Source organism: Schistocerca americana, chromosome 1, assembly GCF_021461395.2.
Source record: "Schistocerca americana isolate TAMUIC-IGC-003095 chromosome 1, iqSchAmer2.1, whole genome shotgun sequence".
In the NCBI taxonomy this organism is placed as follows: Eukaryota; Metazoa; Arthropoda; class Insecta; order Orthoptera; family Acrididae; genus Schistocerca; species Schistocerca americana.
In genome coordinates this window covers 534,373,962-534,398,488 of record NC_060119.1, presented here as the reverse complement: position 1 = coordinate 534,398,488, position 24,527 = coordinate 534,373,962, and the positions used below count along the sequence as shown (strand labels likewise).

General features: G+C 38.0%; 1 protein-coding gene across 3 annotated transcripts in view; it reads left to right on the top strand.

The window, feature by feature from the left end:
- The window catches only part of LOC124605589 (ras GTPase-activating protein-binding protein 1), a 146,378-nt gene extending 131,756 nt beyond the window's left edge, over positions 1-14,622 (top strand). For all 3 annotated transcript variants that reach the window (XM_047137387.1, XM_047137396.1, XM_047137380.1), the window contains exons 11-12: positions 3,316-3,447; positions 13,106-14,622. In XM_047137387.1, coding sequence (XP_046993343.1) covers positions 3,316-3,447; positions 13,106-13,366 — 393 coding nt within the window. In that variant the 3' untranslated portion in view covers positions 13,367-14,622. The remainder of the gene's footprint in view (positions 1-3,315; positions 3,448-13,105) is intronic.
- Positions 14,623-24,527: the final 9,905 nt, after the last annotated feature.

Here is a 24,527-nt window from a genome sequence, read left to right as displayed (position 1 = left end):
AAATAACCAGAGCCACTTCCTCATCCCCTCAAGCCCAGAACCTCCCACAGAAGAGCCACAAAAGTGCCCCACTTGTGACAGGATACTTTCCGGGACTGGATCAGACTCTGAATGTGGCTCTCCAGCAGGGATACGACTTCCTCAAATCCTGCCCTGAAATGAGATCCATCCTTCATGAAATCCTCCCCACTCCACGAAGAGTGTCTTTCCGCCGTCCACCTAACCTTCGTAACCTCTTAGTTCATCCCTATGAAATCCCCAAACTACCTTCCCTACCCTCTGGCTCCTACCCTTGTAACTGCCCCCAGTGTAAAACCTGTCCCATGCACCCTCCCACCACCTACTCCAGTCCTGTAACCCGGAACATGTACACGATCAAAGGCAGAGCCACGTGTGAAAGCACCCACGTGATTTACCAACTGACCTGCCTACATTGTGAAGCTTTCTATGTAGGGATGACCAGCAACAAACTGTCCATTCGCATGAATGGACACAGGCAGACAGTGTTTGTTGGTAATGAGGATCACCCTGTGGCTAAATATGCCTTGGTGCACGGCCAGCACATCTTGGCACAGTGTTACGCCATCCGGGTTATCTGGATACTTCCCACTAACACCAACCTATCCGAACTCCGGAGATGGGAACTTGCTCTTCAATATATCCTCTCTTCCCGTTATCCACCAGGCCTCAATCTCCGCTAATTTCAAGTTGCCGCCACTCATATCTCACCTGTCATTCAACAACATCTTTGCCTCTACGCTTCCGCCTCGACTGACATCTCTGCCCAAACTCTTTGCCTTTGAATATGTCTGCTTGTGTGTGTGTGCGTGCGTGCGTGCGTGCGTGCGTATACCCGTCCTTTTTTCCCCCTAAGGTAAGTCTTTCCGCTCCCGGGATTGGAATGACTCCTTACCCTCTCCCTTAAAACCCACATCCTTTCGTCTTTCCCTCTCCTTCCCTCTTTGCTGACGAAGCAACCGTGGGTTGCGAAAGCTAGAATTTTGTGTGTATGTTTGTGTTTGTTTGTGTGTCTGTCGACATGCCAGCGCTTTCGTTTGGTAAGTCACATCATCTTTGTTTTTAGATATATTTTTCCCACATGGAATGTTTCTAGACACACAAACATACACACAAAATTCGTGCATAGAAACATGCAACAGAAAATTGTACTAACCACTAGGTTTCGATCCCCAGGTCTTCCGGCATGCGCACATGCACATATAGCGTGCGTGCGCTTGCACACACACAATTGGCTTTGGCACGACTCCATCACAGAATTTCCGTTGTTGTTAGACTGAATTATAATAAATAACAGAAAGTTGAAATTACCTCTGAGTAAGAGGTATCAGCTGTGCTCTGGTGTCAATATTGACACTACACTTGGCCTGAAATCTAATAGTGGGATCAGGACACATTAAGTTTTTTCTGTATAAAATAGTTGTTGAAACAAACAACTCGTAACAAACGTTTACTTTTTGATATCAAGAGGTTTGCTACTGCCAGTCATAATGTTTGATATATCTTGCACCCATTGTATTTCAGATGGTAAATAGATAATTTCAGGTGTGTTGTTTATTAAATTCTGATATGATAATTAATTCTTGCTCTGTGAACTACTTTGTCATTCTAGAAAGTTGAGGTTAATGTAAAAAAAAGCAGAACTTTGTCATTGCTTACTGTAGAGTAAAATTTCTTTCATGTATCCTATTAACCTTGCGAGATGAAGTGTTAGAAACCACAGGATCACATTGCAGTTAAGTTTTCGTAATGATACAGTGGCTCAGACTGCAAGCATGTCATTCAACACCTGATATTTTAATAAAAAGTGCTTTCAAAAAAGGAAATTTTCCTGAAATGTGCACTGCGAATGATAATTTGAACAAAAATTGTGACTGCCTCTTTAGGGCACAAATGAAACCCTCATCTCAGTCTGTTGTCCATCAGAGTGTCGAATTATACCCATGATATTTTCGTCAGTAAACAGCTGACTAATACACATTGAAGACACTCATAATGTTTAACTGCCTGTAATTTCAAAGAGAGGTAGTTCGATGCTGCTTTTTTTTATGCAGTTGATTATTGCCCTTTCCAAATACTAAGGCTGAAGGTTCTTCTACACTGAACACGAAAAATATTGCTGTGTCATTATTCAGAGATTGATATCCTCTTGAAATGACCACCCAAAATAAAGAGTGAAAACATTCCTTTAGGAGGAAATGTAATGCGAGCAGTAGATGGTGGTGACAGTGAAGACAATATTGATGGGGTGGGGGGTGGGGGGGGGGGTGGGGGGAGTGTTCACCCACAAGAAGTTTTCTTGCAGTTGTGCAAGTACTTGATAATGTTAGGATCTAGTTTTCATCAGTTCAGTCAGTTTCTGATACTTCAACTGGTTGAAGGGCAATCACCTGTTACGACATTATAATGGAATAAGGAAGGAAAGTAATCTTTTCAGTACATTTCCTTTTAAAGCAAAAAAGATATATATAATTATCTGGTGTCACTAGTAGAATAAAACCACATGGGAATAAAATCGACTTATTCATTTCGGATACTTTCTGTAAATTGCAATACAAATTGATGATTTGACATGTAACCAAAAACTGAAAACCAGTTTTCAGTTCATTTTAAGCTATAGTATAGTATAGGATCTGGCACCTGATAGCTGGTCATTTATGAACCATTGTATCATCTAACAGGTGTAAGCGAGACAAACCACTGTTTAAGGGGAGAGTCCCATTGTAGGGAAAAAATACAATTTGAATCCCCAGAGATAACTTAGAAAGGGATTTTACTGTATCTACAAATTGTTTTTACTATTTATACTCCTCTCATGAACAAGATTTCTGTACATAGTTTTCTGAAATTGTGTAGCCTAGCCTTTAGATAGAGGGCTCATTTTGTGAAGATTACAATTCAAAAAGTATTTGTAGTTCCCAGTAATTAATAGAACTTAATGTTGTGTGGTTTGATTTAAATGACAATAATGCTACAGTGCTACAACCTGAGTTGAGTTAAATTAATCTTACTATTGTCTTGTGGTTTCTTAGAGGTTTTAAGTTTGCTTGAACTATGTCAAAGTAGTATCTCTTCTAAATTTATCACCTTCACTTTAATTTCTGCGAATTACAGATTTGAAGAAGACAGGAGGTGCTATATCTTCTGCTGTATTGCATTTTGTTTACTGCAGTTAATTTTTATCATGATGACTTAGTGAGTGAGTGTCTGTTATTGATCTGTCACTAATATCCTGAAATTGTCTCTTCTCTGAGAGTCCATAAAATACATTCTCTGATTATATTTATTTATTTTCAGGAATTATTTAGTGCCTATGGACGTATCGTAAATTTACGAATCCATGCAAAACAAAATACAGGAAACAGGCCAAACTACGGTTTCATCATATATGAAGAAGCGAGTTCTGTACAGACATTGCTTAACAAACGGGTGAGTTCAGCTATGTTAAACACTTGTTGAAGATCAGGATACAATATTTAGAGAAATATATATAAGCTAGACCTTGCGTGTTTGGGGTATAGCTGAAGGGGTGGATGGAGACATCAGGAATGGCTATGGTAGGTAGATCACTTTCTCAGACCTAGACACAGGATGTCAGAAATTAAAATTCCTGTTTCAAAATGCTGTAGAAAGGTGGCCACTGCTCAGAATGATGTCAAATATGAACAGCATATTATTGACACAAGGGGGAAATGTCACGGGGTAAAAAATAATGAAAATTTTACTAGTAGATAGTACTCTGTGCATCTTGATGTAAACGGGATTGGCTACAAATGACAGATGAATGGCAATGCGATGACTATGGTTTCTATTGCCATTGCACCATCCGCACTGTTCAATGTGCGTAAGCTCAGCAGTAAACAGATGTGGCAGTGTCAGTTAACATAACCCCGCCGTCCGCGGCAAGATCATATCACATTCCACATTGGATAGGAAACGTACATGTTTAATTGTCATTAGACCAAAAACCACACAAAAAGCAAAATGACAACAGTTTTTAATTTTCCCGTGGCCAAAATTTGCATAAAAAGCACAGTGACATTGGTTTGTGTCATGAGACCAGTGTAAGATGTATTCGGTGTGCTGTACGTGGTTTTCTGCCACCACTTGAAATAGAGAAACAACATTTTCCACAAGAGACCAGAGTTTCTTCAGGGTTCACATTGAAAATTTATTGCACAATATGGCCCTTCGATTCAGCTACATTTGTAATTGGAACACTGAACACTTCATCTTTCAGGTAACCCCATAGCCAGAATTGACACAGATTAAGATCAGGTGATCTGAATGGCTAGGATGTAGGGAAATGACAGCTGATAATTTTAGCATTTCCAAAATGCCTCTGCAGCAGGTGCTTCAGTGACGGTGCATTATGCGGATGAGCCCCATCGTCCATAAAATGATTCTACCCACACATCCACACTGTTCAAGGGTTGGAACGGAGTTGGTGTGCAAGAGACTCTCATAGTGTTCACCAGTGATGGTACAGGTAATAGGACATGCAGAATTCGCCTCCTTGAAAAATATGGCCGTACGATAAATGATGCCCTCAACCTGTACCACACAGTCACCTTTGCAGAATGAAGTGGTACAGGTTGACGTGCCGATGTATATTCTGCTGCCCATATCCTGCAATTTTGCTTATTGACATGTTGGAGATGGAAATTGGTTTCATCCATCCTCAGAATGTCCCATGGCCATTCATTCTCCGCTTCAATGCAAGCAAGAAATTCCAGAGCTAAAAATTGTGTTGCTGGCAGGCTGACAGGAAGCAACTCCTAACAAAGGTGATTTTTGTGTGGGTAGCAATGCAGGATGTTTCGTAGGATTTTATGCATCATGTTCAGTCAGCTCCAATATTTTCGCAATTCCCCATCCATCGCATGTTTGCACACCACTGCTCTACCACTCCTGCAGTGCTGTGGTCACATCCTCGACCAACTTAGGATCAACTGCTTTCCTCTGTCTACACCACATTCCACTTCATTAGAACCTGTCTTTTCGAGTTCTGTAATTGTTTTCTCCAGACCCTTAACTGACATAGGACCAGAGCTTTTTTTCGTACTCGTGAGTGACAAAAACTTCTGCAGGGCTACTGGCGCACAGTCACCATTCTTGAAAAAGAGCTATACCAGCAGTAAGCTGTTCGTGGAGACAGTCATGCTGGGCGGAAACAAACTGAGGAATAGCCTTGTGCCATGCATCTCTTGTTGGGCACATTTCTGTTGCTTACAGTGCCATCTATTGCGCAAATTTTTGTTAATTTTTTTGTCTTCTTCCGTGATGTGTCCCCCCCCCCCCCCCCCCCCCCCCCATGTCAATAATATGCTGTTCAAATTTGATGTCATTCTGAGCAGTGGTTTTCTACAGTGTTTTGAAAGTAGAACATTAATTGTAGACTTCCTGTGTTAGTACCTATGATGATTTAGCAATTGATTGCTACTCTACAACTGGGTGACACAGTCGTCAAATTTCCTACTTGTGAAAGCATGCAGCCAGCAGAAATTTCATCGAGATTGACAGCACGCTGTGGTGAAACAGTTTCAAGACATTGTGTGTTTCTTGGCATGAGGAGTTCCAAAAGGCCATTAACTGGTTAAAAATAAGCCACAATTGTCGTCAACAGTCAAGCATAATGTATTAGAACAGTAGTGACAATTGTGACCTCACTGAAGCTGATAGATTTGACTAGTATTCAAAGTTACTTCCCAGATCATATTAAGTTAAAATAGCATCAAGTCGTCGTCATAAAGTAATTAGGCCACCATGTAGTGTGCACCAGGAAGATGTCTTGATATTTGCAGAACACAAATTTAAATGTCCAAATGTCAGTGAAACACATTCACTGTATTTACTGCAGGAGGGAAGTATTTTTGAGTCATATTGTGATCTGTGATAAAAATAGGGTACACTCTACAGTCAAGACCGATGATGGCAGAGTGAGGCAACCTCAGTGAAAGTCACAACTCGGATGTCATCTGGCAAGGTGCTTACGAATGTGTTCTTCGCGTGGTGCAGTATTTTGCATATTTATTTTTCTTTAAGTTGTTCACCATCAAAACATCACATTACTGTAACTTTAAGTGAGGATAGACTTACTTCTCGCACCAAACTACATGATCAACCAGTACGAGAAGTCATTCTTCATCACATTGCCGACTCTCAAAATGCAGCTTTCACAAGTCAGAAATTAGAAGAAATAAAAAGGACACCATTCAACCAACATCTTATTTCATTTCTTAGTACCTCTCCATTAGGCAGTATGAGGCAAATGATTTGAGGGCTTCAAGTGCATGATTCCATCGGGAAGCTGCCAATGCACTGGGCTACATGTATTTCTAAACCAAAAGACTTGACTAGAAAAGGAATGCATATTGACGTAGTAATATCAAATAAATTTAAAATAAATAAAAACTTTGTATATATTTGACCCACCTTCATATGTATTTTTGCAATGGGTGGAAGTATTTACTAAGTAACACATATCTGTAGTGTTTGATAAGCTGTTCCACCTGACATGATGTTAAGTTTCCAAGCTGCTTGTAGGAGCAAAATGGCACTCCCACCCACAATTTCTGCAAAAATGTTGGCATTGCTTCTGGTGAGATGTTAGATAAAACAAAAACCCAAGCTAATAAATTTGGCGTAGTGGTTATGAATGGAGATACGTCTCTAGGCAGCAGAAAATAAAAGTAATGCAACATACCACTTTCGGCTGGCAGCAGGTGGTAGTACATTTGATAAGGTATTGTCATTCCATATACAGGCAGCATTGTACAGTGTTGAAGAAAATGATGTTGAATGGGACATTTCTTTGATAGCTGCTTCCCCCCATTCACCTCAGAGTCCACTACATTGCTGCTATATGATTCAAGGAAGATGACACCACTTGAAACAAACTTAAACAAATAGCAGGGTTACTTGGTATCACTTAATTAAAAATGTAATGAAAAGTGTAAACTTTGAATGTTAGAAGAAAGCAGTGCTAGTGATCTCATTCTGCGAACTGACGCACTCTGATTCCAGTGAAGGTCAGCTTACAGTTCCACGTAACAGATAGATTGATATTTAAAAGAAGTTGAACATTGCATATAGTTGCAGTGTGAAAAATGCTATAATTACATATGATTGACTGTCACAGTTCGTGTCTGTACATAAAATTCCATGTATTCAAACATCAAAAAGCACAAATAGTTCAACATGATCAGATGAACAAAAGTAGTCATTTACTAGTCAGCATAACGATATTGGATTGTGCACAAAGAATGTTTATCACAACAAACTTTGCTCCATTTTGTGCTGTGCTAGTGATTTCTGAATCTACATCTACATACATACTGTGCAAGCCACCATTTGTTTGATACAGTATAAACCTACCTTTACATTTTCCCACTGTTTACGACATTTGATGGGAACGATAAAAAAATTTCCTATGTCCAGTCCAAAATGTTAATTTGCACCCAATTTTGCGTCAACATATTTATAATTTTCCTGCGATTTAAGCGTTACAAAAAATGTTCATAGAGAAAAAAATGATGTTGGCAAGATATCGGCCATCCAGTAGTGTTTACATATTACGTGGTTAAGTTTCTTGACACCAGGGCATTCTACTCAGCGGATTTGAACTGGTAAACATGTTAAAGTTGGAACAATTCGTGCCGCATCTCCCACATCTGCCAAGCTCTACGTGGGTGGTTACTGATGGGACTAACTATGTTATCACGACCTATCACAACCATTTCCAATCTGTCTCTACTGCGCAAATGCAGTGTTTTGATTGTTGTGATCATCGTGATATCTTTATCGAAATTTCGGTATCTGGCCTCTTGTAGCACTAGTTGACTCAGTTATTCACTTGGTGTTGCTCAAATGTTTTAGTTTAAATGTACCGCCGGTTACGTACTTTTTTCTTACCAAGCAAAACATGTTCTGAGAATCTATTCTTTTTGTCAAGTGCAGTATTTACATATGTATTTTTTGTGATTTTACACAAACAAACAATGTGAGTGATAGTTTCTGTGTATGTGTGTGGTTTTCTGCATAACTGAGGATGCACAGTACCTGATAACTTCAAAAAGATGTCTACAGTGCAAGAGACGCAGAATGATACACATATTCAAACACACAATACTAATGTACATATTTGCAATTGACAACGAGAAAAATTCTCGAAATGTGTTTTACTAAGGGTGAAAAAATACGTAACTAGTGCAGTGTTTCATTATTTAAATAATTAATGAGAGCTGCAGGCTGTCAAAAACATCGATAATGATGTATGAAATTGAATCAAACGTTCCTACTTTGCAGACAGTTATCAGTTCCAGTTACATCAGGGGTTTTTATTATCTAATAAAAAATCTTTATTAGATAGTAAAAATGTCCCTGACAAATTTTTTGAAGCGTGCTATGTACATATATCATACATAAAGTGCGAAAATGCAAGTGGATATCCTGTATGTAACTTTTACAGCCTAAAATGTTGTTTCCCACATTTCACAATTTCCCGCATTTATAACATTTTTTTTTTTAAGTCACTTAATGGGGGGGGAGGGGGGGGTTTCACTGTATCTGTTGTTACAATACTGCCAAGACAACAAATCTAATGTATGTATCTCAACTGCATCCTGAGCAATTTTGGTACAGATATTCTGTCAGTCAACACACAAAAATACTGTTGCGCACTTGGCTGTGTTCAAGCAGTGCGGTCTCAAGGTAATTAATTGTTACAGTTTTCCTAATTTTCATTCCATATTACATAATAATCTGTAAAAGCAAGCTGTTGCACAAACTGAAGATCCATTACACGTTGTCCTTTCATGGTTTGACAATAAAATTTGATAAGAGATATGAAATTCTTGGATTAACGGTACAAATCTAAAGTTAAGCTTTAGCTTGGTAGTGATACAAAGTCTGTCTAGTGATAAGACAGTACACTTCACTGATGATGCTCAAAATGAAATCGGCTTCCTTTTGCCATATGCCCCCCTCCCCTCCCCTTCCTCCTTGAATTGCCTCCCATTGTATACACTGGCTTATTAACTTGTTCATTAGGTTAGTATTGCAGGAAGAAAACAGTGTTACACAAGTACACACCCAACTTGAAATGCAAACATAGGAGTGATTAACGATGGCGTAGGTCTTAAAAAAAAAGGGAGAGGGTGAGGAGGGGGGGGGGGGGGGGGGAGGGAGAGAGAGAGAGAGAGAGAGAGAGAGAGAGAGAGAGAGAGAGAGAGAGAGAGAGAGAGGGGGGGGGGTAACTGGTGCTGTGTTTAAACCGAAAACATATGAGGTTTTGAGCAACGCAAACTGAGCAAAGGTGTTAGCTAGCACTACAAGTGGCCAAATGGTGAAAAATGCTAAATACGATTCAACAAAGGTGTCACAAAAATCATGATGCTGCTCATGTGCAGTACACGGTATGGAAAGGTTGTGATTGGTCATGATACCTCATTACTCCCATCAGTCACCGTGCCAAGTTGAGTGTGACAGTGGCAGTATATATGGCATCAATTGTTACCGGCTGCTGGTTTAGATGTGCTGTGTAGAGTGCACTGGTGTCCAGAATCTTAAAGTTTGTAAATGCTACTCGACTGCCAATGTTGTTTAAGTTTTCTCCCCCAATGGACATTTTTTCATAAAGTGTAAATTGCAAGAAAATTAAATATGTTGATGCAAAATCAGATGCAAATTAACATTGTCAACATAGGAAATTTGACAGGGACAATATAACATGTCAAACAATTGTTCCCCAATCCCCTCTTTTCTTCCCTCTGCACATTTCTATCCTTCTTAGTTTTAGCTAGCTCACTTTTTTCTTCAAGCGTTCACTTAATACATTTTATTTCTACTGTTTATTACCAACAACATAGAGGCGACATTGAGTCGCACTCAGGAACAGCGAAAAGACTGCTTTAAATGTTAGCTTGTCCAAAAGCCATTCAGAGTAGGAAAAACACCACACACACACACACACACACACACACACACACACACACACACACACACACACACACACAGGCCACATATGTGTGTGAGTTGTGTGTGTATGTTTTCTACTGGTGAAGAATGCCTTCTAGTCGATAGCTAAAATGTCTAGTAGTCTCTTCATTGTGCCCGTCTGCAACTAGTGTCTTCTTATTATAGTGAGAGTAACAGTCTATACTTTTCATAATAATGTTATTCCGTCTGGTACTTTCCATTGTTCATTATTATTTGCAGTATGATTCCCAAGTGCTAATTTCTGATTTGTTTCCGTCCCTGTACTTAAATCCCACTCCTGACCTCATCATTTTTTTTTTCATCTGTATAAATCAGTTTTTTAAAGAAAGTCCTTTCTCTTGCCAAGGCAGAATCCTGTATCTTGTCTCAGAATGCTTCCTCAATCTTCTCACTGCTGCATTGGGAAAGTGGATGCAAAACTCGTGCAGCCCCAGAAACGGACTTTCTCGCAACAGCAAAAGCATCGGCCGTTCGTCCTTCAGTTTAAAGAGAGAGATGAGATGCTAGACATATTAAAACTATGTTATTTCTTGCATATGTTCCTTAATTCATGCCTTAAGTTCATCTTCCCTTGTCACTACGTATTTTTAAATTTTTCTGTGTATTTCTGCATCATAATCTGGGGTTTTCCTTTTATTGTCACACACAAGTGAACAATAAACAGAACTTCGCATACTCAACAATAAAGTGTTGCCTGGCACTGTTTATGACAATGCTCTTCACACTGTCACCTTGCAACCATTATTAACACTAGTGTGCATGAATCCACAAGTGTGAAATAAAACACCAGCTGTTTCAATTCCGGAGCTTCTTTTTGCAAGTCCTTTTAAAACCAAAATCCGTAGTTGAGTTTCTGAGAGTTTTTTTTGCTAACCTGCAAGTCCAATTCTGTGTGACAAGAGCTGTGAAGTTTCTGTAAAGATGATTTTGCCTATATAGTTCATAACATTGCCAGAATTGCTGTCTAATGTCATATTTATCTATGTCAAAAAAAGTGTGAATTTTACTTAGTCTGCTGTGGGGCAGATATTTGAATCCTGCTCCATTCAGCATAGTCTCTAATTTTTGCATATTAACATTTGCTCGCACTTGTTGGCACTATCACATCTTCCTTGTTGTTAGGGAAAGTGAAGCCAGTGATATTTGTAGCAAGTTCTCGCAGCTTTCTGTGAAGTCATTTTGTGCAGTCACTTTCCCTGCTTGTAATGTGAGGTAAAACTGTTTACTACTTTGAACTGTAATGTGACTGGACCTAGTCTTGTGACAAAGTTAGTTCATGCAACTATCAGGGTACCAACCAGCTCACTGTGCCAGCTAATACTTTATGTGCTATTGACTGTTAACTGAATGTATTGTTCAAAATTTTCCATATTTGCTCTCATAACTTTAGAATGTTGACAATGAAAATTCAAAAATTTTTCCACAAATGGATCCAAAGGTAAAACACAGTACATTGAAATTCAAATTATTTGTTTGTTATATTTCTTGTACAATACCATTATTACAAAAGTGGACAAACAGTATTTTTACAGAAAGAATTTCTTTGACACTCATCCATGAAGTAACCCAACGCCCGGTACATACTCCTGTTGTGCTTGCAGAATGAGGTGGTGCGTTTGTCATGACGTTAACATTGTATTTGAGAAGGATGTATTTCAGATGTGCATCAAGGCTCTAGTGGTTTTCTGTTGTTTCCGTAAATTAAATAAGGCAGATTTGTGATTATTTTGTAAAGGATACTGCTGATTTCCTTCCCCATCCTTTTCCTATCCGAACTTGATTTTTTTCTAGTGTTCTTATTGTTGGGGTTGAGATTCTAACCATAATCTCAGTTTTCCCACCCTACCTCAGAGTTAAACTCACATACTTCCAACTGTCTGCATTCATAATCCTGTCTTATAATAGCATTGACACCCCTAAAGACTGTATTAATGCTTGGAGAAATCCATAAGCCTCTCGTATAACCTACACCTTGCCTTGCAAGTTTCTTAAACCAGACGTGCCACTAGAAACCTACTCCAGATGCCTACTCAAATTCAAACTGACACTATTACTATCCATCCACCAGAAACCACGATTTTGCAGAAGTTTGTCTACTTCAAATGTCTCATCAGCTAGAATGTCAAGATGCTGGATTATTTAAAGATTTACAGTCCTTCACCCCCTCTTTAGTGGAAACACATCTTCTTAAAAACCTGGCCACATCTGACCAAAAGCATCAAACTTAAGAATGCCTTTGTTCAAACCTTGCCTCTTGTTATATAATTATTTAATGGATTAGTAACCAAGCAAGTGACAAATCATTCAAGAAAGAATGCGTAATTTGCAGCATGTATCATTGGCACACTGAAGACGACCTTGACTGGATTGCAAGCAAAGTGGTTTTTTGTGCTCCCCAAGACAGTCTTGCATTTTCCTTTAAGTGTGAGTTTCCAGAGTGAACTGTATTAAAAACTCTCTAACATTGCAGCCACTGTCGGTATTTTATTTTTTTATATTTTTATTTTATCCCCCCCCCCCCCCCCCTCCCCAAATCAGTCTCTCTGGTGTTGTTGGCAAGATTCGTGCATCGTTTGCCAATAACACAAACCACTTGTCATAAAATAACAGCAACGATCTGTGATCTTAAAACAGACCCCAAATTTGATGGTACTCCTTGCAGTTAATTGCTCAGCAGCTCAGCCTGGGGTATAACATATAAGGGAAAGCGTTTTACTGAGCAGAGCATGAGAGTTTTCAGTGGTTATTTTACAGCGGATAAAGTCCATACACTGTCCTTCAAACACAACCTCTAGTCCTGCAGTCTCTTAGCAGCCCATGGCCTAAACCATCTTTTCCTTTGTGCCTACCCTGTAAATTGCCCATCGATAAGATAAGTGACAATGTTTCAGTTCTTGTCTACGTGCCTGTCTACTACTCAGTACATGCAGTACACAGCGAGTAATCGCATTTACACACACACACACACACACACACAGACAGAGAGAGAGAGAGAGAGAGAGAGAGAGAGAGAGAGAGCTATTTTTATAAAAATTGCTTTTCCATGAGCACACACGTCACTAATAACATGCTTCCCTTATGTTTTTAGCCAATTTACTTTCAAGATCAGAAGCTGAATGTTGAAGAGAAGAAGACATCCTCAAATAGGCTACGTGTTGACCAACAAGGGCGCTTAGGCTCGAGCGGTGACACACTGATTGCTGGTGGTCGTGCCAACAGTGGCCTGGGAGGCCCACGAGGCGGCATGATACGAGGAGGTACGGGCCTTCATCGTGGTGGGGGACGTGGTGGCTTTGGCCGAGGGGAGGGGAGAGGTGGTGGTATGACTAGGGGTAATTACAGACGCTAACGAGTTTAATGTGAGAAGAGTTCTCTCTTCTGCATCATATGGTTTCTCAGTTGTGGAGAACGATCATGTTGAGGCTTTTAATTTTCTGAGCAGGGATTTATTTTGTCATAAAAACAGTACTATTGTTATATAATTATTTAATGGATTAGTAACCAAGCAAGTGACAAATCATTCAAGAAAGAATGCGTAATTTGCAACATGCATCGTTGGCACACTGAAGACGACCTTGACTGAATTGCAAGCAAAGTGGTTTTTTTTTTTTTTTTTTTTTTTTGCCCTCCCCAAGACAGTCTTGCATTTCCCTTTAAGCATGAGTTTCCAGAGTGAACTGTTTTAAAAACTTTCTAACATTGCAACCACTATCGCTGTTGTGGTTTTTTTTTCCCTTTCTTTTTGGCTAAATCAGTCTCATCGGCGTTATTGGTGAGATTTGTGCATTCAGTGTCGAGAGTTTACGTGGAATTTTCCGACAAAACTCTACCTGTGTTTATTTTCGTAGATGTTGTGAGAACTGTGGAAGTGCCAAAGTGTGACTAGGACAGTGATAGAGGCACACTTTAAAGAATACTTTCTGAACATTGGTGCTAATTTTCCTTTTCTTTTAATTACCAGTAGTTGCCTAAAGAGAAAATTGCATTAATGTTATTTGTTCAGTTCATTTCTACAGTTTGTCAAGTTAAAGGGCAGTTCAGACACTTTTTTTCCCAGGTTCTGCCATTTACAGTTCTGAGGGCATTTCTGGTTATGAAGAGGGATGTGGAGGAACCCTCTCTTGGACTGCAGCAACTAGTCGTTCAAATACTTCTTTTGTTGAGTGGCTTTTAACTTAAGTTTTCATGTGAAGAATTTTGGAGACCCTAACTTCGTATTTGTTTGTGTAATTAAAATGCAGACTTGAATCACGGTGTGTTGTGGAAACCAAGTTGTGTGTGTTGTAGGAACTTAAAGAAATAATGTTTTAAGATAAAGTGATGATCGTACGAATTAAACATTTTGTGTAAGAAGAAACTGCAACAAATGTTCCAGCAATTCTTGACATGTTTCATTTCTGATGTTAAATACTGTCAGTGATACAGAAATAGTTGTAATACTTTTAGTATACATTTTTCATGTATTTTGTAATATTTTTCTGCCTGAGAATGAATTACATTTATACGATGTCTCCCTCCATATCTCCCTTCTGTGCCCGTCATCTTTCCTTTAATACTCCCTGTGATAATGTAATAATAAAATACAATGCATACAGAGTTAACAAATCTGTTTTGTTTCTTATTTATGGACTTTGGGCAACATAAACCAGTTATTGAACTATACGTCAATCACATGTTACTTCATGTGACAGTGAGCATACATATCTTCTGGGTATAGGATGGATAAGGATCCATCCTATACCCAGAAGATATGATGTTCAAAATGTAAATAGTAAAATTAATACTGCAAACCTCCACCTGATACAGGCATTGAATTTAGCAAAACATGTATACAAAAAAAAAAAAAAAAAAAAAAAAAAAAAAAAAAAAAAAGTCAGAAACCATAAACAGTTGCTAATAAGCAATTGGATAAAGACAAACAAGATGGGAAATAAAAAGAGTAATAGTGGCCATACCGTGGAAACTACACTAGACAAATGTGTCACGAAGTCACAGAGACGAAACACAAACACCCTGACCCCTCAAAAAGATGAAGAACCTGAAAGGATCAATAATGTGATGGTGATCATTATTGAGACATCCCTCCAAAACGTCAATGTGATGCCTCAGCAGTGTGAAGTGCATGTGGATACTTTTCAGGCCCACCTGGAAGATGAGTTGGCTGCTAAGGATGACCAACAGAAACAGCACAATTGCTCAGAAGTCAACATACCTGGAATACAGCACAATTTAAACTAAAGGTCAGTGACACAGTAAATATGACTTCGAGCCCCCTGAGTAAACCCCACTCAGACCTGAAAATCTATTATCACAATGTCCAATCCTTGAGCAACAAAACTGATGACTTAAGCATTTTGCTGACCAGTGAACTCAATGATATCTCAGTAGTATGCCTAGCAGAGCACTGGCTCTGCACTGATGTAGTTAAGTTAATCTCAGTACCTAACTTCAAATTGTGTGAACACTACTCCAGATCAAATGATGGACATGGTGGGGTTGCCATCTTCATCAAACAACACATTGAATGTAGCCCACTTCCTACCCTAAAGGAAATAGGAACAGACAAGATCTTTGAATATGCAGCCATAAAGCTTACAGATATAAATCTAATTGTAGCTACAATTTACTGTCCCCCCTCCAGTAGTATTAATGATTTTCTGTCATAAAGGACTTGTTTCTATCCAAAATAAGTCAGTGGAAACAGGATGTGATTATATGTGGTGACTTTAATATAGACTTTCTCACCCACAACAGAAACAGGGAAACATTGATTAACATTGCAAAAACTTATTATCTGCATGGCCTTGTAAACGAGCCCACTAGAATAACACCCACATCCAAGACAGCTCTAGATCAAATTTTTGCAAATAGAAATAAACTTAACCCAACTCTAGAAGAATACAATGCAGGCTTCAGTGACCACCGAGCTGTCATTCTAAAGGTCGATGTTAGCAAAGATACCTCAAACCCAGTCCCACCTAAAACTCTACGAAGGTTTTTCACCCAAGAGAACTTGAACAAGCTAAATGCCCTCCTTAGTAAAGAATAGTGGACAGAGATGTACGCAGCCAATGATGTCAACATGAAATTCAACATATTTCTTGACAAAATGATTCACCACTTTGAAGAGGCCTTTCCACAAAAACCAGTAAGAATAAATAATAATAATAATAATAATAATAATAATAATAATAATAATAATAATAATAATAGAAACAAGAGTTGGATAACATCAGCTATAAAAATCTCTTGCAAACATAAAAGAATACTCCACATGTTACGTAAACAAAGTAGTGACTTCCCCCAACTAACAGAATACTATAAAAACTACACATGTATCCTAAGAAGAGTGATCAGGCAAGCAAGAAGGATGCAAAATGATGAGTACATTGACAAATCCAGCAATAAAGTAAAAGAAATGTGAAATATCATAAAGAGGGGAAATGAAAGCTTCACACACGAACATAGAAATCAAACTGAACAATGAATCTATATCTAATCCCGAAGTTGTGGTGAACTCTTTCAACAATTTCTTTATGAGCATAGCTGAAAAATTGGTCAAAAATAATCCTAACACAAATTACCAACCAGCAAACCAAAAATATCACACGTGTGCAGAGTCAATTTTCATTACCAAAGTCACTGAAAATGATGTTGCAAAAGCCCTCAGAGTTAAAAAATTCATGTTCAGCTGGAATTGATGGTATCCCAGCAGCTGTAATCAAAAATTGTGAACACACAATTGCTGAACAATTAAGTCATCTCTGTGACTGTTCTTTCCAGGCAGGTGTCTTCCCTGAAGCTCTGAAACTTTCTAAAGTAATTCCTGTCTTCAAAAAAGGTGATAGCAATATATGAATAACTACAGGCCTATCTAAATCTCATCCTGCTTTTCTAAAGTTTTTGAAAAAAATAATGTACAAAAAAAAATGGACTTCATTGGAGAAAAAAAAAATTACTAAGTTTAGCTCAACGTGGGTTCAGAAGCAACAAATTTACTGAAACTGCAGTATATGATTGCATGAATACGCTATTAGAACGGTTAGATAGAAAACAACCCATAACAGGCATATTTCTCGATTTGTCAAAGGCTTTTGACACTGTTGACCACAAAATATCACTGGAAAAAATAGAACACTATGGTATTAGAGGAATTGCAAACAACTGGATTGCTACATTCCTAACCAATCAGATGCAGAGTGTCAGCATGAAATACACTAATATACAAAGCAACTCAATAATCGAAATTCTATCAAGTAATAAAACTGTAAAGCAAGGTGTTCCACAGGGCTCAGTATTGGTACCCTTACTTTTCCTCCAGTATATTAATGACTTGAGGCTGAATGTTGATGCACACAAAACAATAATATTTGCTGATGACACAACTGTACTACTCAAAGGGGAGAATACAGAGGCTTTGCAAAAAGCTGTGAACTTGGCCACTGAACAACTCACCAAAAAGACAGCTTCCATGATCTTTCACACAACACAAAATGCAAATTCCTCTCAGCCATTTGTCACTGTAAATAACCAGCCAATAGATACCGACACTGTTTTCAAGTTCCTGGGTCTGTGGGTTCAAGATAACTTGAAATAGAATACACAGGAAAGGTAAATGCCAGGATTTGTACTGGCTGTTACGCATTGAGTGTTCTGAAAACGTGCTAGCCTGAAAACAACCAGCGCATACTACGCTTATGTACTAGCCCACCTAAAATATGGTGTAATATTCTGGGGAAATTCTCCAACTGCTCTGAGCACGTTCAGAATCCAGAAGAGAGCAATGAGGATTATTACTGGGAGCAAACCCAGAGACTCCTGCAAACCCATCTTCAGAAAGTTGGAAATCCTTACACTGCCTTGGCTCTACATTCTCAAGACTCTAAAATTTTTCAGAAACCACAAAGTGTCAACTGACCCCAGAGTCGTAAAAAATAATGAAATACATGAACACAACACCAGGAAAAACGCAAATCTGCATGTTATATGTACAAACACTCAAAGGGAGCTTTCCACATGGGCCTCCAACTGTTCAACAATCTTCCCACTAATATTAAGTCCATCGAAGACAACATAAAATTTAGCAAAGCCATGAAGTCATATTTGTTGTGTCACTGTTTTTACTCTGTAAATGAATACTTAGAACAGTAATCTTGCTATTTGTGTTAAATTGAAGACATTGAGCAATATAATACATTAGGATACTATAGGCCTATGTTAATATATGTTAACAATGTTAACTGATATTTTCCGACGTGTGCAACACACTGTGTACCATCAGATCACATGGAATAAATAAATATATTAGAGTTGTTAACACGTTGAATGACATATGCCCACTGGTGGGCATTTTGAATTCTGTCAGCTCGTGTGCTAACCTGTGGTCATTCAGTGTATCTTACTTCAAGCCTGTGTGCACAACCTTGGGTGTGTTTTATATATTATAAACATACAGCAGAGGATTTTGTGGTTCCAGTCAATAACAAAGCCATATGCAGACTGAGGAGAACGTGTACACTGATACAAAGTTTCGAGGATCAACATTGACACGTTACACGATTATATTTTTTTGTTTTCCTGAAATGCTACATAGAAGGTTACAAATATGCTCATAAAATAAAAATATGATTTGTGAACTAGCTCTTACAACTAGTAACATATTTATTCATCCAAGTGTTTAAGAGGAAATGAGTGATATTTGTAATAATAAAGGAAATGAGTATCTAAATGAAATGCAGCGAAATTGTGAGACAAAAATTAAACTAATGCTTTGTTTCTGTGATGAAAAGTAAAGCCATTGGAAATGCGAAAAAGGCTTCTGTACCAAGTACATATAGTGATATTTTTGCAAAACATTCAAGGCTCATCGGTAAGTTGCATGTCTCTGAGTGTGTTAATTTTTTTCCCATTTTTGTGAGAATAAGCAGCATTCTGCCATTGGATCATGGTTTTGTAGCATGAGCTGCATGTTTTCTTGGTAACCCTTTCTGCCTCTCCTCGTATTCTTTCAGCAATTGTTAAGGCTTGCAGCTGGAAGGTCTTGACAAATTTGGATCCAGTGTAGGATACGTAAGTACTTCAGTGAGAGTTTCTTGGAAATTATTGATGCCCAGTTTATTGTACAAAGACAGAGCATTTACAATAGATTTAGAAGTGATTAAATGCAAGACAAGTGTCTTTTACTGTTTGACAGGTCTTCTTTTACACATGTGGTATATGAAGCCATCTGGTCTGAGGTCAGTAAAGACCTTTCCGTTTGTATAGTGGGCTTACTTGTTTCTTTTCCTTTTCGGGCAACTAAAGACCATTGAGTCGTCATGTTTAGTACGAAATATTAGCATGTCTTGTTTACCCTTCCACTTTAGGACTACAGTTTTATCTCCACTCTGTTGGGCTGTAATATCTATCTAAGAGTTGATCCATTAATTCTTTTACCGCCCTTGACAACAAATATATTGTCTGCTCTTTGCCAGTGTAGATTTTGAACGACCAAGTATAACCACCTCTAATACAAAACTTTATACAAACCACTTCTTGTGGAGTGTAGAATTCCTTGAATTTCTACCCTAGAATATCCACAGATTGTGAGATTTTGAAGAGCCTGTTTTCTGGACCTCTTTCTTGCTCAATATTTGATAAATGCAACATTGAAAGTAACAACTCAATTCTGTTATGACTCATTACTTTTGGTGTCCCATCTTCATAAATTCTTTTTGGACCAGTAATTCCTCAATTTGGGAAACTGCATAAGTCTAAATCAGAGAATGATCCCCAAGAATGTGTGCATGTCATGAGTATTGGTGTCAAACCATCTTGATAGCCTTTGATTTGGAGTTTCACCTGCAGCAGTGTTTCAAACAGCAAAACCTATGGGTCTGTTCAACTATTAGCAATATGATGTATTAGGAGAAGAAAGTGATATGTATTCTGTCCCCTGCTACAGGTTCCCATTTGTTCCTGTTTGAAAGATTGACAAAGAGGATCGTCGATGTTAGGCTCAGAATCAGTTGAGCCTGCATTATGTTCACAATCATCAACCCCAGAACTCAAACTGAAACCATCATCAGGTGAAACATTCGGGTCTTCAGTGGATTCATCGGAAAAGCCTCTTGCATCATCTTCAGAAAGATTAGCCAGCATTTCAGTGATTTCTGCATCTTAGTGATCTCTACCACCCATTTTAGTTCAGTATCTGAAATGAAATAAATGCGTAAACTAAAAAAACAAGATGCCCATGGGTGGTCATTCGGTTCCACAATGCAAAATTACTTCCTGGGACCATGTGACTACAGGTGGACAACTAAACTAATACATAAAAATACAAAATAAGTCAAAATAACAAAGGATATTGTATATGGTAAAAAAATAATCACTTAAAGTAAAAAAAAAATAATAATTTAGATGTGCGGTCCCACATATCTAATAAAAGAATGCAGCAAGATGTTCAAAGTGTTAAGATATGCACAAACATGCAGCACAGAAGTTTCCTATTAATATTACGAGCTATGTATAAACTGTGTGTGTGTGTGTGTGTGTGTGTGTGTGTGTGTGTGGTGGGGGAGATGTAGCCCGTTTGATCTGTGTGCATCTCACAGATGTGGGATAATTCTTTGGGAAACTTTTGACTCCTGAACTATCTTACACTGACCATGGTTGGCCACTAATCCATTGTTTTTACTCATTGTTCCAATTCTTTAAAGTGACACAGAATCCTGAACCATGTGTGTGTGTGTGTGTGTGTGTGTGTGTGTGTGTGTTTGTGTGTGTGAGAGAGAGAGAGAGAGAGAGAGAGATAGATAGATAGATAGAGAGAGAGAGAGAGAGGGAATTAGTGTAATAGACTGCAGACTGCACCTGCTTAAAGCACATTGTTCTTAGTCAGCATAATAAAATATGTTCCACAAATTTGTAGCAGAGGAGTACCTTAATTGCATTGTGCCACACGATTTGCTGCAATGTCTCAAGATTAACGATATATAAGTTGTTAAACCTTGCTGAAACCAAAAGTGACCAGGTGTAGCTCGTAGCTGTATGTAGGTCACTGAATTTGCAGACCGATCATTCTCTCAGCAGTTAAGATGCCAGTGTTGGACTGCAGTCAGAACAGTTTAGCTCACTCTTGCAGGACAAATCGGATAGCTCTCCCTCTTCTCTGCCAAAGCCCCTGCACATCTGGTGCGTGGATAGTGTCAAATGGAGTGAGATTTAATGGAACCTGCCAAAACTTGCCAAATTAGGCGTTTTAAGTGCAGATGTTATTTGCTTCAGGTAATTCTGTCAATGAATGCAGGAACACCTTGGTACTGCTCTGCAATAACAACCCAGCTGTATAATTTTGACTTACACTCCCAAATACATTGCACGTCTTGAAATGTTGTTATAATGGGAGAATGCTATTAGACAAACTTTTTTTGATAGCTTACAAAAAGGTTGTGCAAGGAGTAGAGGAAGCAAATTCCACCCAAATTGAGATTGCTGCAGTGAGAGGAGCAGTGCAAAGGAGAATAAGCTCTATCTCGTGCAGTGCTGATGTACTCATGTTTGAAAGAATCTTAATGACATCTTTGATGTGGAGAGTGGCAGAACACAATTAGGATGATGCTTTGCTGTGAGAGATTCTTTTCACATAAGACAGAACTACTATTTGCAAAATATATAGTGGAACTTAGCAGCCCACAACTCAGCCTATATTTTCATGGTCCATCGCAAAATTAAGCATTGTGAGTACGATGTGCACCAAGTAACTGCACACATTGCAGAGAAGAAGCGTTCTAGGAATTCACGCATGCACTTTTCATTCTCTTTAATAACGGTTGTGTCTTAATAAAGATCAGTTTGTTGCTTTGTGGTTTACGTAACTGCAGTACAAAACTGAAAAATAATTTTCATGCAGACTTAAGTTCTTTTTCAGGGTTCAGAGTAGGTATTGTGGTGTACTGTTACTCATGCTCTGATATTACGTGGCAAAAAACTGAACCCCTGTCAATCGGAAAAAAAACTTATTGAAGAATCCTGTTTTACTAAATCACAAGCAACCCTCCATTCTTAAGATTTCTATATTACTGATGCTTGATTGTTACCATTGTGGTCATATAGTTATTCAGTTTCCAGTGAGAAACACAGCTCTCTCATGCAAGTGAACAAGTTTCAGCATGTTTTTGTAACGTGCTGTTGATTGAATGGTGTTAAGTGTATTTTAGCTGGCACAAAGAGCTTATCCATGTCGCTGTTGGTGAGAGAGTGAACAGTCATCAAACAGGTTTTTACATAAATTTCAAAATGAAAAAAAATTGTGCCCATTGATACATTTATTGCCTTAATGATTTTGTTTGTTTGCATATCTAGAACTGTTCCTAGCAAAAGTGTGTTTATAGCAACAGGAATTCGCAGTGCAGTTGGCACAAAATGCAAAAATCAGTCCAATAATGCACTTAATACCTATATATTTTTCTTTGCATATGCATGGGCAAAGCTGTAATGAATGATCAGAATTTCTCTTTTCCAAATTGTTCTTTCATATATTTCGCAGTTAAAAACAGGCGCAGAATGTAACATAATTATCTTTATATTCGTAGATTTTTAGAGCATATCAAGGATTTAATATGGAAATAACCTGTTTCAGAAGCTTCACAACTACACTAAATTTCTGGGAAGAAGTAATTTTTCTATATGATGCCTTTTTTTTATTATTTGAAATACACCACACTATTTCAAACAATTTGTGATTTGTTGTTCCAACCGCCCCCCCCCCCCCCCCCACCCACCTGGATATTATCAGATGCATCACTTGATAATGCCTAAAGGATCAAAATTAACAAATTGCAAATGAAGTGCAGTGTTATTTCAAATTAAAAAAACCTACATGATAACGACTGAAAAAGATACCATGTTTGTTGGACGAGGACTCATGTTTGTAATATCCAAACAATATTTAAATTTTTTTGTACTATCTGTAGTTCAGTAAATTCATAAACCATATAAATTGAAGTAGTTTTACAATAAACAATTCTTAAAAAGTGACTGGTTTTTGGTTTTCCTTCTCCTAAAATCAAATGTCCTTTACATATTGGTAAGTTTCCATAAGCTTAAAAATAGCTTTCCATATAAGCTGATCAGAGGGTACATTAAACCGCAATGGAAAAAACCATGGATCACTAGAGGGATTAAAGTATGCCATGAGTGAAAAAGGAAATGTATCTGTTAGCAAGAACAATTAGAGATGCACAACAAAAGTACTCAAAATTATTAAGAAAAGCTATTAAAAAAATCAAGGAATATGCACTTTAACGTCAGAAATCCGTAAGTCGAACAACAGACTTAGGCTGTATGGAATGAAGTAAAACAAGATGCAGGACAACTAGCTGCCGAATGGGATGACATTACTATTGAATTGAATAGGACTATAAATATTAAGTCAAGTAACAAATATATTTAATAATCATATCTTAAATATAGTAGAAAGCTTAGAGATAAACAGATCAAAATTACAGCAGTATGTTGAGAAAGTAGCTCTCTTAAAATTTGGTCAGATGAGTATATAACCAGCTTCATCTACTGAAACTGAGAAAATTAAACATTCTGTCAAAAATAAAAGCTGTAAAGCTGATCTTGTTTTGATGGTGTTCCCAATAGAATACTAAAGATTTGTTCCCAATAAGCCCCAATCTTACCTGAAATATGTAATGTATCACTCACTCGAGGCAGTTCCCATATAGATTGAAGTATGCCATTGTTAAACCCATCTTTAAGAAATATGAAGAGAGATGTGGATAATTACTGACCTGTTTTGCTGCTCAAATCATTTTCCAGAATTTTTGGGAAGGTGATGTATTCTAGAATAGTATCTCCCCTTAAAATTGTCAGCAAACCACAGTTTTTATTTCAGGAAAGATGTTCTACTGAGAATACAATTTACATATACACTTAACAAATTTTACCAAGCATTAAATAATAAAAAGTGCTGGTTAGTATTTTATTTGACCTATCTAAGGCATTTGACTATGCGAATCACTGTTTTATGCAATTGATGGTATAGCCAATGAGTGGATAGTGTCATACTTAATGAAATAATGCAAAAAGTTGTATTTATTAATTCAGCCAAAATAGACTGGGGGCTAATTCTGATTGGGGAGAAATCACATATGGGATTCCCTGAGGCTCAAACTTAGGTCCACTGTTGTTCCTCATATATGTAAACGATCTTCCATATAAGATTAACAAGCAGACTTAGCTCTTTTTGCAGATCTCATTGTCAACAGGATGTTAGACATTAATCTCCCCCATTGTTCTTAAAAGAATCAGTGACTGGTCTCCTGAGAATGGTCTCACTTTTAATTTAAAAAAGACACAACACATTCAGTTCTGCAGATCTAGGCGCACAACACCAATGAGAACTGTGTCGTATTTTGGAGAGAAGAGAAATTTGTGGCACAACTTGACTAGAAGACAGGGTCGGTTGGTAGAACTCATTCTGAGGCACCAAGGGATCACCATTTTAGTATTGGCAGGGA